Source organism: Pieris rapae, chromosome 7 (genome assembly GCF_905147795.1).
Source record: "Pieris rapae chromosome 7, ilPieRapa1.1, whole genome shotgun sequence".
Lineage (NCBI taxonomy): Eukaryota > Metazoa > Arthropoda > Insecta > Lepidoptera > Pieridae > Pieris > Pieris rapae.
Window position 1 is genome coordinate 7,668,456 of NC_059515.1, and position 17,694 is coordinate 7,686,149.

The 17,694-nt window shown below is 32.7% G+C and overlaps 1 protein-coding gene across 8 annotated transcripts; it reads right to left on the reverse strand.

Annotated features, from left to right (window-relative positions):
• Positions 1-122: 122 nt before the first annotated feature.
• LOC110994515 (extensin) lies at positions 123-17,694 on the reverse strand. 8 transcript variants are annotated; one of them, XM_022261207.2, is made up of 11 exons: positions 17,568-17,694; positions 17,251-17,344; positions 13,548-13,688; positions 7,848-7,951; positions 7,595-7,759; positions 3,532-3,593; positions 2,792-3,124; positions 2,255-2,441; positions 1,371-1,489; positions 1,015-1,101; positions 123-682 (listed from the first exon to the last, which is right to left on the reverse strand). In XM_022261207.2, the coding sequence occupies exons 3-10, from the start codon at positions 13,667-13,669 to the stop codon at positions 1,054-1,056; spliced, it is 1,140 nt and encodes a 379-aa protein (XP_022116899.2). In that variant the 5' UTR covers positions 13,670-13,688; positions 17,251-17,344; positions 17,568-17,694; the 3' UTR covers positions 123-682; positions 1,015-1,053. The 8 variants fall into 8 exon arrangements, with proteins under 8 accessions (XP_022116899.2, XP_022116890.2, XP_022116882.2 ...); XM_022261198.2 differs by lacking the exon at positions 1,015-1,101 and having other exon boundaries at positions 2,792-3,121; positions 17,568-17,693; XM_022261190.2 differs by lacking the exon at positions 1,015-1,101 and having other exon boundaries at positions 17,568-17,692.

Below are 17,694 nucleotides of genomic sequence, written 5' to 3' on the forward strand. Positions count from 1 at the left end.
TGTGTGTGAAACTGGCTTGCTTAAAATTATCATGTATCTTCAGAAATCTGAGGCCCAGGCCTAAAATGAATGTAGAGCCATTGATTACTTTTTTTTAATTATAGGGAATACAATAACAACAATTGGATTTTTTAATTTTTATTTCATTATATTAAGTAACAATGAAATACAAAATAGTAACATTTTATATACAAAAGATTCTAATGTGACTAGCTTAGCCAATTACATATTTGGTTTCATTTAGCTGTTTAAAAAAATATGGAATTGTTAAAATCTTTACAAAAAAGCATTACTAAGCAGTATCGAAAACATTCTCTTTTAGCCCGCACATTGACACAATTAATTCGTAAACATGTGACATGAATTATATGAATTAAATCTTATACTAAACGATTAAATAAAATATGCCTATAATATTCGGTACTTGCTCGAGGACTTTATACTGTAAAGCCAACACAAGTACTTTAGATTTAATGAATTTAAAACAAATAGAAATGACATGATTTGGTATAAAACCAATCGAATGCATTATTTATGCTTTGACAGTTATGGAGTCTTAATATTAATAGGATGATCGTCCTGAGTGTTCCTCATAGTGCTGCGTGCCGGGTGGGACTCTGTAGCTAGTATAGCTGTGATTGAGTGCGTGCTGCGAGAAGAACGGTGTATAATCTCTCTTAACCTGAAAAAATAAATAAATTTACATAAAAAGTTTTTCGTGCTTGATCTCGAAGATCACGCCTAAGACCAGGACTAATTCCTCTCCGTTCATACTGAGACACTAACTACGTACAAAAGATTAGCTTTTTGTTGTTTAGTGGGTGGAAGTATAAATACCCGGAAGGTTATTCTTAGCGATAAGTGATGTTATACCACTCATTAAATTTCACCATCTAGTTGAAGCACGATGATTTTTAGCTAAGTTTACATGGTTTGTGTGAATTATGTGGGTACATTAGGTGAACTACTCCGCCTACAATTAATATGATCTTCGCTACCCACAGTTTCACTTACTAATAAATATAAAGTCCTGAATGTACCGAATGTGGTCGCTCAGACCTCGTTCAACGCAAGCAACTCGGCAAGGGAATATTGACGAAGCTAAAACAGATAACATGTAAGGCAACAATCAGACATGCGGGGATGAGAAAAAACAGCGTTGTTTGTTAGTCAAATGAAGATAATGTTGGGAGGGGGGAGATCGAATGGGTTCGAATCTCAAATAAAATACTTGGTTCAAAAATCTTTCTGCAGATTGATATTAAAATATTGTCAAATTTCAAATACGATACTTGCTTGAAATTAATTAATGCTAGTGGAGGTAAACAACATGCTTTTGTATGAAATGGATTCCAAGTTTAAAAACATACCTTGCGTGGTCTGCAGGCCGGGCCTTTGGCCAACTCCCGTCTTGCCAAGTTTTCTGCAGCTACAGCTTCTTTCACGGACTGTGGTGGCCATTTCATGTCACCTCTCATGTTGATGCCTCCTTTTAATTATTTTATAAATGATAAATACAGATATCTATATTTTAATAGAGAATTGTAGAATATTGAATCATGGCTAAACCCTATCTTAAAGTCAATATCGTAAGTCCAGTTGTCTCTGGAAATTGTGCCTCATATGTTTCTGCATCTTTTTTTATATTCTAATTTAACTTTTTACTTAACTATTTATTTACTTATAATAGTGAGTGTCAACTGTTAAACCAAATTAAATGAGCTGCCTTCTGTGCCTGCGTGCGAAACATTGATCCGTCGGAAATAGAAACTGAGTTAGAATAAAAATTATTGTTCAAACAAAATCATCTCCATTTAACACCGTCCAGGAATGTAATGAAAATAGTTTTCTTACGTAATTGAATAAATACTAAACTCCAAAACACTTTTACTAATACTCCTCAGTACATTAAGAAAGCTTTTAGATGTAATAACCTAGTGTCTGAAACACAAAGACGCGTAATACCAAAAACAATAACTCCAACAATGCACTCTGCGGGCGCCAGTGTCTAGATTTTATCATCTCAATATTGTTTAATGTCACTACTAGCACTGAATATAAAGCGGTGGGAGCTGAAAGAAATTGTTTTTCTATAATTTTGATTGCGGATGGCGCCAAGCGATATTTTTACTCGAATCTTAAGTATTTTTAGAATTTTCATGGCCACATTCAGGTATGCGGAATTGTATAGGTAGATTTTCAGATTACATTAAAACGCAAACCTTACATATTTATGAATTAAAAGATATCGTACCTTGGAAAGACGCTGCGGCAGGTTGACTAGGAAAGACAGGCGATGGCGACTGATGAACTGGTTGTTGCGGACGAAGAGTGATAGTTGTTGGTGGCGGCTCAAAGTGTTTTTGAGGAGGCTGATACTGTGGCTCTGTGTAATGTGGCTGAGGGGAGTACTGTGGTTGTGGGGAGTACTGCGACTGGGGCTGTAAAAAAATGGTTTTTACCAATCCGACAACATGTTAAGTATGTATTAGTAATTCGTCCTCGTTATATATATTAACATATTCCAGTTGACAAGGGTTTTTAACACTGAACACATAAATTACGGTACTACATGTAGTATATGTGAATGTAACTTGTTATAAATATTATTATAAGAACAGCTTTACACAGATGTTACAATTTTATTAGAAAAATACAAAGCATTATAATGTGTAAGTAACGTGTTGACATATTGTATTCATTCTGCATATACGTTATTAATAGATATAGTGTGGTATATGGGAGATACACAGCATGAATATAAAACCATTCCACGTGCATCTGACACTACCTGGGGTGAGATAGGAGCTGGTACGGGTGCCCAACGGCTTTGCTGCTGACGGTAGGGCTGTGCAGAGGGGGATAATGGGCCTGTAGGAGCCTGGCGGAAAGGAGGAGAAACCGGGGCCGCTGTTACACCGGGCCCAACTGGGAGTAGTTTACTCAGACCTGTGACTTCCTGGCGTCGGCCTTCACAGTGGCCTTGGTTTTGATTAGGTGTTTGGTTCTGTTGGGGGGAGTAGGTTTGTTGGTATTGAGGCTGAGTAGGTTGGGACTGTGGTTGAGGGGAGTATTGAGGGTGCGACGGCGAATGTTGCGCGTTGTTGTACCCTGGGCTCTGCTGCTGAAGATAAAAATATGATTCTTCTATCTTTCACCTAAGCTTGAACCCGAATATTCAGATTTTGCCTTAACTTATCAGCTTATATATGTTATGTCCAAGCATTCGGGCTGTTATATCTTACATAGCGGAAAATAAAAATGTTTCATGTGTAGTGTAAAAATGTTGTAGTCTTATATTAATGTGTTGTTAACGGTGATAGATAAACTTTTATATTACTCCTGTACTGGTATCATTCCAGATACAGTTACAGGAGACATGATAATTTTAAAGGCGTGTATAATGTTTCAATTAAGCTAAAGTATGTATATATGTACAGCGTAATAATAAATGTTTTATAACATGCTTCATGACTTCCTCTATCAAGCGTGTGCATGTTACATATGTACATATTATTTATATAATGTTACCTCTTGTGGATTATGATACCCGTTGGTTTCAGGCGTTGGTGGCCACACTACTTTCTTTTGGCCTGGAAGAGAACAGAAGTGTTATTTAGAATAGAAACTCTTTTCATCCTACAAAAATCCCAAAGAGGGCATATTAATATTTATTTAATACATTTGCCCGTAGTGGTAGGGATCAACATCTCTATATCCTTTCATCTCATTGACCATGCATATTCGTAGAGTATGGGTATTTTTGACTACTACTACAGTGATATTTATTTGAAGTGTATTTTTTTAATTTAGTTCCAATACTTTTAACAATATTTAGCAAAATACGCGACACCAAAGCGACCTTGATTAGTACCTAATAACTTAGTTATATTCATATTTTTAGGTATCATAATATAAGTAATCCACCACTATAAGACAGACAGCATAGACTCCGCATCTCTCATCATCAACACAAAAATGTTGATATCATTACTCGACAAAAATCGTATATTTATACACATTCAGATTTGGCACTATGCTTATTATATTACACCTTTACAAAAATATCTTCAAAGACACGTTCTATCTAATCAGACGATCATAGCGCGTGGTCCTATATTCAACACTTTGAGACAATTATTATGACACATTCCGCTTTAAATAAGCCTGACCATCACGTTGTTGGCCGGTTTCCAGATAAAAAGCTCTCTCATAAGAATTAATCATTATTAAAAGAAACATTAAAATACGATACGAACGTATATCTGAAGTTAAAAAAATCTACTAAACTTTTGACAGATAATAACACGTATTTAATATAGAAAATCAAGTGCTATTTAACAATCCCCTTCACTAAGTCAGATCCATGCGGTGAATACATTAACCTACACTCGCGTATGCTGAAATCATGGTTTTAGAAAAAAATATTAAACTATGAAATGCAAATGTGGGTTTTAAAAAAAATTTCAAGAAATGTAAATGTAATTAAGTTTGTTCAAATCCAGTGAATAATGAGACAAAACAAAATCATTCACTTTCACATGGTGATCTAATTGTTTTCAGTTTACTCAATTGATTGAGTAAAAAATAATTAATATATTGAATTTAAATTGTATTTAGTATATCAGACAAAAAATGTACGAGCCAAGGCTTTACATTTTGCTCACTCAGGCTTTCTTAGTTTTATAAGCGTGTTGATTCCCAATGTCTGTGCTAAAGCTCGGCGATTCCCTAAATCGTTGGAGTTACACCCCGAGAGCCTTCTCTCTCTTTGACTTTTAAATTGGATTCATAACATAGCAATAAACAGTTCATAATTTCACTCATTATATTATTTACACTAGAATTTAAGCAGTGGGTAAACACCCCGATGACCCAGGAACTGTGTATAACATACTATGTATACTGTATATAATTAGTAGTGTATCTCTCACGTTTTATAAATTTTTAAATCTACGTAAATTTTAAGAAAGCTTTATTACAATTATTAAACTTTAAGAAAAAAACCTTCGTTAAATTAAATGATAATGAAAAAATGTACAAAGTGTGAAACTCACTAATACTAGAGAAGTCCACTAGTGCTTTCTACCACAATCTGGCGAGGACTATTCAACCACTTGGATCGCTTGCCAGGTGTGTAGGTGCTCAACGACTATTATATTTTCAGATTTTAAGATATCCATAGACCACATCTTAGACATTTCTGTTTATTGATAGGATATAACTGTTTGCACTCCAAGTTTACGTCAAAAGACGAAACATTTTAATACAATTTTAAAGGCAGCATGCAAAACGAACTACGATTTCTAATGCTGGTTGTATCCCATAACTTTCAGAACTACAACCTTGAAATAAAGCTAAGGACTATTTTGTTTCTTAATTTTTTATTCTGTATTGTTATTTCTTCTTTAATGTAATTTGCATATTATTCGAATTATCAGGTAGCTATAAATATACATTAATGATTCATTATTTAGAGCATTAAGTTATTATGGATAATCATTCTATGGGCTATTTGTATACGAGATTTTTGCCGAAGCTTAAGAGATTAATTAAAGTGATATATAACTGCCATCGGTGCTATAATCTTCAATTAACTATTGCTGTGATATCGGCTTGCTATCGGATAGTTGCTCGTATGAAATTGTGCTATTATTTTCGTAATTATCTATTATGTGACATGGGTAAATCAAATTTCGGACTAAGAATCTTACGTAAAATTAAAAGATATTTTTGAGCTTTCTGATAGTGTTAAATAGACTGATTGTTTATATGTATATAAAAGCGATTAGACTGTGAAAGATCGAAAGCGCAAACATATCTATATTTACATTTAATTTGTATGAAATTGAATTGAGTACTTTCATTGGTATTTCAACCATCGGCGTCTATTTGTTATTTTAGTATAGTAGTTCAAATAATTTACTTCATTAGTTCTAACGAGAATTTAAATAAATTTTCCCAATAGTCACACTGTCTCCCCCGAATCATTGGCATGCAATCAACGGTGAATCATCGAACATAACATTGATGGATCGAACATTTTGTCGTCGCTAATCTGTAATTAATTGTTAGTTATTTTGAGAATGCAAGTAATACAAAGGCATGAGTTCCCACGCGTGCTTCTAGAAAGTACAGGTGTTTCAATGACTTTAATAATTAAGAAATTTATAAAACATCGCTCGTCTTGGATTTGTAATTCGCTTTTAACATACGCATTTATGTGCACGATTTTTAATAATCAGGGTTTATTAATTTATTACGTAATAATATAATGCAAAATGTTTACCAAGTAGTGTGCCTGAATCGAATAACTGTACGACAATCTCTACGTCTACAGATACAGAAAACATTTTAGGTATCTAGGTGATAGCGAAGTGGAGTCATACAGCACTGCATCGTGTATTATTAGATGTTGATTCATGAACTCGCGATTACACCGGCTCACCAGAAATAGGTACGCGTTGCGTCAAAAACTTTTTTATAAAGGATCGTGCGATCACGGTCAAGAACCAAAATAAAATGAAGAAACTTATTCGTTATATTCTCAATTTTCACTCTGTAATTTTTCTATATTGAACACTCTTAGTATGGTTTATTTTCCTTGAGTTAAATTGTATTAATATACAATTAATCGGAATTCTTTCATTTTCATAAAAGTGTATTGCTTGCAAACTAAACATCTACAGGACAGCGGCGAAAGAATGCAGAACCAAGCTTATACAATAGTAAATTGAGATTTAAATTATTAACAAAATTAGCAATTATAGTAAAATAAGTACGTTACCAAAAAATATTGTTTCAGGCATTTCGGTCGTTGTTCGTTCGTTGCTGTTTAAAAACTGATCTTTTGTGAGATCTTTTTGTTAATTTATCCGCTAATGACCAGTCGCTTTCGTCATCGGACTGTAGGAGGTGTGACAAATAAGACGTATTTATATCTATAATTAATCAATAAGCAAGGGTATTTGTTTATATTTAGACGATTTCAATGGAAAAAAACGAATGTGTCATCGATATCCTATAACAATTGTTTTGATAATTTAGAATTTTATTATCTTTACTTAATTTCTATACCGATTCTTGTGATATATATTTCCTAACGCCTTTTAATTATAGAGATTTTTTTTAATATTTATGTAATTAGTAATAATAATAAGTTAGAGTTTTTTGTCTTCGTTAGATTTAGTCTATCTATAACGTTAACTATTTCAGCTCGTTTAATAAGTACTGAATATTTATTGTCCGCAACATTAAAGTTTTATTTTTGTATATGTCTCTTTTGGTTTCTTATTTAAATATTTATTATTTGCTTACATAAGATGAGATGTGATATTTTACCTAAAATGAAAATATCGGACCACACATCATCAAAGCGCGAATTTATTAATTAGCATTTGGAGTTAATCCCAATAGAATTAATTTTCAATGTCGGGCTTCATATCTATTGATATTCTATTCAAATATTGTTATTGATTTTGTTTATTGATGCACAGCTAATGCCTGTTAAATAACGAAATTCAATTTAGTGTGACGGAAATAAATTATTTTAATAATGGTCTGTCGAATAAATGGATTCTATGGCCAAGGATACCTTTGGCAGCCTTCAATAACTGTGGGTAAAGATAGGAAGTGGAGTTGATTTGTCCATTCCAGGTACGTGCTGGTGTCTTAGTTCCTGGGGGCCAAAAGTCGTCAAATCGGCGTTTCGTATGTTCCAAGTTCTCCAAAATCGCCTGGACTTGAGTTGGGTCTAACTCTGGTAAGGCATTGTTAGGTAAAAGCGTTAATAGGCGTAAACATTTTACATTGTTCAAGAAAAAAAAACATGTAAATGAGTTACTCACTTGGGTATCCTTTCCTGCTTCTTTCTTCTTCTTCCAGCATTCGAAGAACTGCTGAGTTGGCAAGGTTCCCTGGTTTGTCTGTGGATGGATTGTTGAAGTCGATTCTGTAACAAATTGTGGTTCTTTTATTTTATAATTACAGAATTTTCTTCATAGAATACTCGATAAAAATCCTAAATAAAATAAAATCATTCAATATATTTTAAGTACGATGTATACCTTAGCAAAATGGTGATAAATTATAAATGAATATATATATTTAAAATAAATCTAGTTAAGGTATAATCTAGCGGGTATAAGGAATGGTAAAGTAGCGAAATTATACAAGAAACTGGTGCAGGCCAGAACGTGAGGTCCACTCAAATAGAAAGGCATGCTTTTGGAGTTTAAAATACTTTTTAGGTACGTATGTAGCCTAGGGAACGCCTAAATCGGACTCATATATCACGTAATACCCCTTAAAAATATTTAGTGCAAAAAAGATTTCCGATTGCTCAATTTATTCAATTTATTCATATCCCAGCATTTCCAGAAGAACGCTGATATTAGTATCTCAAGTACTGTTGATTCTTATGCTATAGTGCAATCCTAAATCTCCCATTGACATTTTTAAAATAACAAACTACGTTTGAATGCTCAATTAAAAGTAATAAGCTTGGAAATTCAATTACCGCAAAACTCCGTGAACTTTCTCGGTTTACTCAATGAATCAATTTTCATCGTTGCTCGGAAAGTCAATCACAAAAACGGTAACTTTATTTAAGTGATATAGGAAACTCGTCGTGAGAAAATGGCGCAAGAACTTGTGACAAAGCGTTCGTGAGTTCACTTTCAATTGTGTCAATCTGCGTAGCTTCTGAACCTTTTGTAGTCATCGGTGAAATTAAACAAATGTTTGTATGGACTTGTTTCGTTTAATGGAATTTAAAAGTGATTGGATTCTTTTGATAGAAACGAAACAATGAAAGTGAAAATAAGACGTATCTTAATTGTTAGCGAATGGACCGATTATTTATTTTTTGCATTGTAGGAAAATTTACAGTATTTTAACAGAAGGTAAATTATGATTTTAATAAAATAAAATCAGTACTAATTACAAATATCCACCTATAGATAAACATTAACAAACAAACAAACAAAAATTAACAATAATGGATTTACAAAACTACGAAACAATTAAAAGATTGAAATTAAGTATTAAAAAGCAGATGATTTAAATTTATAACTATTCTAATGGAAATAGCTGGTTATATTATATGTATCTAAAGTTTTAACTATTTCTTTGTGATATTATGAGCCTCAGAGATGTCTTTTATAACGTATTAAGAAGATGTTACTGGACGAAGTTGCAGATCAGCGTGTCTTGAGAAAAATATTTATTTTAAAACTGATTTCACCTCTATAATACATTGCTGATATGATTATTGTTTGTCAACGTTCGTGACTAAAACAATAGCTCTTGATGACAATAATGACACATGGCTATTTTTGGCGCCAAAATGACCGTGTTTATAAATTGTCGAATAATCACTACACTATTCTTAGAGAGGGAGTGTTCGTGTGACACAAAAAAATATTAAACGAATGGTTTATTTCTTGTCGTAAGACAAAACAAAGTTGTTTGTATCGGGCCCATAATATAAATTATATAATAATAATATGTACTCACAAATATTCTCGCTAAAACTAACTGCCTAAGCGCCGAAAACGCAAGGATCAAGGCAGTTTGTAATACCACATTTACATTCTGGTTGGCGTAGTTTTGCTTTCGCGAATTCTGTAAACGTTTTATACATAAGACGCATCTAAACTGAATAAACGAATTTTGATTTTGATTGATTTTTTATTCAGCCGTAGTGAGCAGGGAATTGGGTAGGACGAGTGTGTAAACGCGATACTTTCGACGAAGTACTAGATAAATAAGACGATTTTGTTATTTTAATAACTCTTTACGATTCGTCAGCTTTTTAACAATTATTATATATCAAGTGTCTCCAAAACCTCATCGCTCAAAGAGCATGGTAACATACATAAAATTGTGAAATATCTTTGCAATCACGAATATACCTTAGACGCACTTAATACACGCCAATCACTTGTTACGAAACTTTTTATATGAATTGCAACTTTATCTCCCGTTTACCTCGATAACCTTATAAGGTAGCATGAAGTGTCAATGACGGGTGATGATGCTGCTTACATTAAGCCATAAACAGCGTATCCTGATTGTGTGTCAAAACATTACTAAGTATTAAAACTTCTTAAAAGTAACGTAAAATCTTAAGTTGTATAGTAGAGAGATAACAAAACTCAATTAGCTTTTCTTGTTTCTATCGTAAAATGACAATAAAACTTAAGACTTAGAAAACATTTTTTCCTCTAACTTTACAGTACTGGATGCAATTATAATAATCATAAAATGTAGAACAAATCTAACCATGAATTATAAATACTATATATTTGATTATGTTACTAATGAACGTAATATATGTATACATCATATTGTTAAAGACATTTCATTTGAACTTGACATATGTAATACGTGATAAAATTTGAAGGCTTGATTAACGCGTTGATTCGACAGTCTTTACACAAAAATTTGAACACTTCATTACACAGCTGGAGCTTTAATAAAATGTTGTGTGTGCGTAAAAACGCTCAACACACTTGTATGCAGCAACACTATGTGGAACCAGCTGCCCGCTGTAGTGCTTCCGAACTAATTCGACTTAGGGTCCTTCACCATACTATACTCCTTGAGTAAGATTTGTATGAATATATGATAATATGTGTGAGGCTGTGAAAGTGTATTAAACAGCTATACTAATGGTAAAAATATCTTTAATTGAAACGTAGACAGAAAAAATTACTCCTTGTTAATAAATATTTATGAAGTATCAATGCTTTTTACTTAATTAAATTCACTTTTTATTCATAAACATATCAATTATTACAAACAAAAACAGACACACATAATCACACAAATGATTCGTCTCTCAATTATGTAATGCGTGTGTGCTGTGGCTAGAATATGGAAATAATAATAATAGTAAAAGTTAGCATTATCAGTAATGAAGTCTTAATTGTATATTAAACAGCACCCATGAATCTGTCACAAAAGTGTAAAGCTTAAATGGATTTTAATTAAAAATGAGGGATGATTAAAATAAACTTACTCATCGCATTCGATGACCAAAGCCATCCTGTTGACTTCACCCAATTACGTTATAAATTATATAAAGGCTACAGATTTTATGCCAAATTGGGTGACGCGAAAATATTTACAACAAACAATTATCACTGTATAAATAAGGACAATATAATACCGAAAATAAACTGTGAATAATGCGCACGAGCTGTGCGCTTGTCCCGACGCGACTGTTCACTTCGCATCGAACGAATTCCGCGTCTCATACTTTTTCTTCCATGTATTCATATAAAGAAGTTTATAGATAAACATCTTAATTGCTTGCATGCATAGATCAAATAATTATATACTTACGTAAAGCACTTGGTTAATGACGAGTAGCAATAAGATTTATAAAATAGGTATACGAATTAATAACATAAAACTAAAATAATTTTTCAATTCCTAGTGATATTTGAATTGGGTTTAGATATATATGTTTTTAATTTAAACTTCCTGGCTTGCTGAATTAACACTTACAGTGAAGTGCATGGGCGGACACCTACAACGCCAGGATTATGGCTAGTGTGTTGCCGGTCTTTTAAAAAGTTTTTTTTCATGTATAATCATTGTCTTTAACGACAATAATACATTTATGTACTTTCATCATTCACTGGTACCGCTTCTGTAATAGGTGAAATGATGGCGTTTAGCAACGGGCTTTTAGATTCGATTCCCGGCGAAAAATTTTTTTAGCTGGTAATATGGCACTTTCCTGCCTGCTATAGAGCTTCATACGGCAAAGTAGATTTACCCAATGTAGATGACATAAACATAAAAACAGTTGAAGTATCAAAAGATTAAATTAATAAACAGTATTCAATTAATTCTAACAAAATTTCGAATAAAACTCCCTTAAATCACTTAGAGCGGCCTAGTTAATCACGTCACAATGAGAAGTTTATAAAAGAAAAAAATACAATTATTATTTACGTGCCGCATTACTGCGATACGCGATAGGAATTTAAATTTTCTAAAACATTTATCCAGTATGTAACCTCAATGAATCTCGTTAGAGACCGAACGATTTATTTTAGTATACTTTAATATAAAATGGAATGGGGGCAAGATTGGCGTTCTGCTAAATAACTGCGAAAGGTCAGTATTTGGTAGGTGTTTCGTATAGGAATCAAACTGTTTCATTCGAAAATGTAATATATGTCATGATTGACTTGTCGGTATTTTAAAATTATATAAGGTTCTTTTTATATATTATTAAAAGAATGGTGAATGTGTATGCACGATTCTAATTTCGATTACAGGCAAAAAAATCATTGCTATAAAAACACCAGAAATGCTTTAACGACAATGATCAATCAACGCCGAAATACCAAACCCTTCTAGAAGTTATGGTGTGCGTCTATTTAAATTGTATTTACCTAAATATTCCCTTCCCTTTAAAAAAAATGACAAACAATAATATATAAAATGTTAAAATTTGTCTTACTAATAAATCCTGAACGAAAACTTGAATTGCTGGCCAGCTTCCGCTATTTCCGAAATACTTCAGAGGGCAACTGGTTTTACATTGTGGTGGTACAAAAACTACCTTAAAAATGTGTGGAACGAATTTAGCCGGCCAAGACTTTAAACCCATAAAATGTATTAGTATACTCTATATATATACAGCTGTATAAAGCTACTATCACTTGCATAAGTGCTGCTCTCATCACAATTTCAAGTATTATATCGGCGCGTGAACGTGTGCTTCGGCTGTGATTCATCCGTATTGGCAACGTATATCTTGTTGATGGATTGTTCAATGAACGATACTAATATCGAACTCTATCAATAACATATGTAATGTCACTTTCCTTAACTTGTAATCCCGGGAGATTTCGTGACGCGATAAGGGTATGCCTATGAAATTCTTATAATGCCTTTGCGACATTTTGTTATTATAAAGGACTTTATAGTCGTAAAAACAATGGTTACATCTAGTTTTTCTGGTCACCAAGGTGTCGAAGAAAGTTACAATTTCTTTACCAATTATATTCTCCTGTTTATTGGAGAAAGGAAAGCCTTGAACCATAAGAGAAGTGTATGTGGTTTCAAAAAAATAAAGACTGAAATTATGAATTGTTGTGAAATAAGATATACATGATTAAAAAAAATATATTTTAGAATGTTGTTCAAAGCTAAGAAAATATAAGAACGTTATTGGTCTAAATATGTAATAATTAAATTCAAACTGAATTCAATTCAAACAGTATTAATAACATCTTTGTTTTTGCAATTACTTCCTTACTCATTGCTCAATTTAACAGCGGAAGCAATTGTTCTATTAGGTAAATAGTGTCAAAAAATATCCTTTACTCTATAAACATGTAATAATAATTAAAATCGATAGCGAGTGTCCTTCCTAATTGAAAAAACAAACAGTTAAGTCGAGCCAAGTCAAACTTAACGAGAGATGATAACTACATAGGTATGTTATTAATTAACCATGTATGTAAAATGTCCTGTGTCAATAAATATAGTTAAACAGAAAATTGTAAGAAAATGTGGCGTACCCAACAGTTCCATTGTCAAGGTTATGCAGGTGCTTGTTCAGAGTCTCCTGGATGTTCTGCTTCGAGTACAACCCCATGGGTGAGTTGAACTGTTTGTGGACTATCTTCGGTCCTGTGGACATTTTGAAGTCGTTCGTTGCGCTGGAAATATGAATAGATTGATATATTTTTGTATTTCAGATTTGTACAGATTTGAATTTAGAAGATTATATATTTTTCATTTGAGCAACGCCTTTTAACCTGTAATATTAGTCCTGAGAAAGGAATCACTTCTGTGACTCTAAAATATGTATAAGGAAATGAAATCGTTTATTTGCTAATATAGTGGTAAAATTACATAGATTAATTATACAAATCCACACAATCAGCCATTTCATAATAGGCATGCAAATGTCATATTAATTATTATATGTGAATAGTTGACTGTGTGCATTTCTTAAAATGTTATCTGCGATTATTTAAAATTGCTTAATTGTATTTTGTAACAAAATTTTATCTAATTCATTGTAATTGGAATTTCTATTTTCAAAAACAAAAATTAAAGCGAAAAGCCTCAAACCAGACGGTCATTCCGAAAATAAATCGTCCCTTTAAGAACAAAGAGTATGATTATAGCTGTCAGTTCGATGATTTATATAGAAATAAAAGCGTAATTATTTTTTAATTATAGTAGTCTAGTTTTTGACGTCACTATATTTTTAATAATAACAGTATTCCATTGTAACTTACATGATTTGTGACAAACAAATTATATTTTAATTAAACAAAATGTTTAATTTAGTTTTCATTAGAAAAAACGCTACAACCTCTTTTGGTCTGGGATTAAGATTTCTGAACCTGTTTCATCATCTAATCGGCAATTAAGTGATCAGCCTCCAGTGCCTGACACACGCCGTCGACTTTTTGGATCTAAGACATGATGTGTGCTCACGGTGTTTTTCATCAGTCGGACAAATGTTAAATACGTCGTCGAAATAGAAAGTCCATTTAGGCACAGCCGGGATCGAACCTACCTCAGGGATGAGAGTCGCACTCTGAAGCCACTAGGCCAAAACTGCTCTCATTTTTCTCGAGCAGCTCAACATTAATTAGAACACAACCATATGTAATTGAAGTCTACATTTCTTGTGTATAACAATATTACATTAACGAAAGATTCACGCGCCGGGTTACGGCCAAAAGTCGTCTTATTGCGATTTTATTATACCTGCCAGCTAACGCGACGGCCATAATATATTTCTCGTATCATGTTGGGAGGTGTACAAATAAGTTATCTAAAAGGCTAAGCATGTTATTGAAAATCCTGGAAATAAATGATACAACTACAATATTTTCCGAGGTGAGATATATTAAATTTATGACTTTGATATAAATGTGGATTTGGTGAAATTATTTTATGTTTGTTTTGATATCAGTTCGTTATTTGATGGTTTGCTGTCAGCTCAAAAGAGTTGGGTAATGTTTCGATATATACAACATTTTTGTCTCTATAAAAGTATATGATTATCTAGTTAGATAAGTTAAATAAAATAGCCCCTGTATTGCACTTTGTGATATTCTACGGAATGTTGATTAGGGCCTTAGTCAATATTTATTCTGCAGGAAGCAATTTTTAATTTCAATTCAAAGGTATATTCAACTGACGCTGGTTACCTATAGACCGATTAATCCTAATATACACTCTATGAAACTCATTGTAGTAAACGACTGATAGCGATGCGTTACACAAATATAATAATGCGTTTTAGTGCCTCATTACAATTGATTAGTTAGTGAGTTTGTAGGGAACATTACGCTAATAACAACACGAGCACAGCTACGCTATAGTACTAATCACGCAAAAGCAAAAAGCGGAGTATTTATGAGAAATATAACATAAACGAGAAAAAATTATTTTAACGAGTATTTAGTTACTGCACTACGTAAATGTTGCTATTTAACAGTATCCTCTAAAAAGAGACCTCAACAGCATTTCTGTATCTTTTAAAGTTATATCTAATACTCATTATAGGAGTTTTTTTGTGGGTACAGGCTACATCATATCAGGCACGCAATCAGATTTGTGACAGAGTGGCTAAGCAGCAGGCGAGTATCGAAATCTCCCCTATCCTAAAAAGGGACATTATTAACATGGAGGGTTGGCGTCTATAGGAATAATTAAATTAGGTCAAAAATTTGATTTTTTTAAGCTGATTTGGTATATAAAACCTGTATCTAAGTATATAATGCATCACAAGTATTTAATTTTGAAACTGCCCTTAATATTATTTAATCTCATATAATCTCAGTTATAAACAGTCTCCTACTCCAGAATTTAAGTGAAAACTCGTATGGCTCGGGACTTAACTGTAAAATAAATCCGGAAGGCATTTACATACACAATTAATTAAGTGAATCATTCCATGTACGTTTCATAAGAACATAGTTTGTTAATGCTTATTAGGTTATTTTGATGTTACGAAGCGAATGTACGAAATATATTTGAAATATTAAATCCTCTAATAACCTGTGATTAAGACACGAATCGAGTTCTAGATTTATTTAAAGTATATTTTTCAAATGCATATGAAAATGGACGATATACGTAAAATCATATTAATTAAAAAGCTAAGTAAAGGTGAAAACAAATTTATTTGGTCCTGCAGTCAGAGTGCCAAATTTTTGTTTTTGTTTTTCTGAACTGTTTGTTTTTGTATCGTATTTAAATACGTACAGAAATATATAACTATAGCTTCCTATAGTGGTAATATATATATAACTTTTCTTTCTATGGGGTGATGTAACTTTACTTATTCAATGTAGTTCTTTTGAAAAGTTATGAAAATATAATTATATTATTAGAACAAAAATGCTAGTGAAGTAGATTGTATTTGGTATGAAAGATATACGAGGATAATAAATACGAAAAAAGCGTGGGAGTAGCAAAAATAGTTGAGTATCCGTGTTATTTTGAATTGTATCCGCGATATATTCATTCGAGAAAATTTTTGGCTCAAACACAAACGCAAACAATTTTCAGTTCTGTTTTCTTTAAGATAAAATTCAAGATCAGATACTATAAAAGTGGTTCGTATTTATACACCAAAAGTTACTAAAAATTATACGTATTCACAACATTAAAATTAAACAGTAACCAACTTTAATTTCCAGCAAAATGAAGTTATCGGAAATATGAAAATTTTGCCGATGGCATGTCACAGACCGATGGTTATAAGTAGATTTGTCTGACAAGGTCGCTAACGGCGTCATCAAGGTTAAAACTCCGCGTAATTCAAACTGTGATGAACTGAAATAGTTTTCTTTTATTTTTAAAACACATCTAACTAATACGATTAGATTAACTAATTAGAAATGATGTCACCCTGCGGTTAATGTTGACAATAAACCCTAATTTCGTGCTTCATTGACGTTGAATTATATGAACCAGTATTTTTTATTAAAACAATTTATATTGTTTTTCTTTAGAGTATGTGAATAGTACGTATGAATTTCCCTAAACATGACACTAAGGTATTTTTGTTCCAGACCGCCGCAGTATAAACGAGACGGACTATTTCAGTAGCATGAAGTAATAGCGATCTATTGTTGTGGCGGAATACTACATGAAGTTAGTCATGGGTGACGTCTAATAAAAAACATTTACATACGTTTAAAGCGTTTATTAGTGCGAATGTTACGAAGCGTGAGCATTTTAATTATGTACCTTTTGCGGCGGTGCGATTCGTGCGAGCGGCGTCGTTGCCTGTCTTCTACTGTAGAAATCGGCGGGCGGGCGGCGCGCGCCCACACAACCTCACCTGTTTCATGATCATGAAAATTGTTGATTCACGTTACACTGCACTTGAAAGTTTTCACGGCTTTTCCATACGTTATTATACATTGTAAAGTATTATAGTAATAATCTGCTGTTTTGTACACGTTAAGGTAATTTTTTATGAAAAGCCTTGTGCATGAAAATTGTATGTGAAAAAACACGTGTTTTTAATAGATTTTTATAAAAAAATCCCCATACAAACTTACCTGAAGCTAACAAACAATTTAGGAAGCGAGCTGAACTTAAACTGTCGTGCACTAATGACTGTAATGAGCTGGGACAGACAATCTCTTAAAGCAGCGGCTTCCAGTCTCCGAATGAACTAGCGCTATC

Coding starts and splice junctions, on each gene's coding strand:
- LOC110994515 (XM_022261190.2), bottom strand. CDS start 13,669: ATGTCCACAGGACCGAAGATAGTCCACAAACAGTTCAACTCACCCATG. Junction 3,125..3,531: donor GGTATCATAATCCACAAGAG/GTAACATTATAT, acceptor TTTTATCTTCAG/CAGCAGAGCCCAGGGTACAA. Junction 1,490..2,254: donor TGCCGCAGCGTCTTTCCAAG/GTACGATATCTT, acceptor AATAATTAAAAG/GAGGCATCAACATGAGAGGT.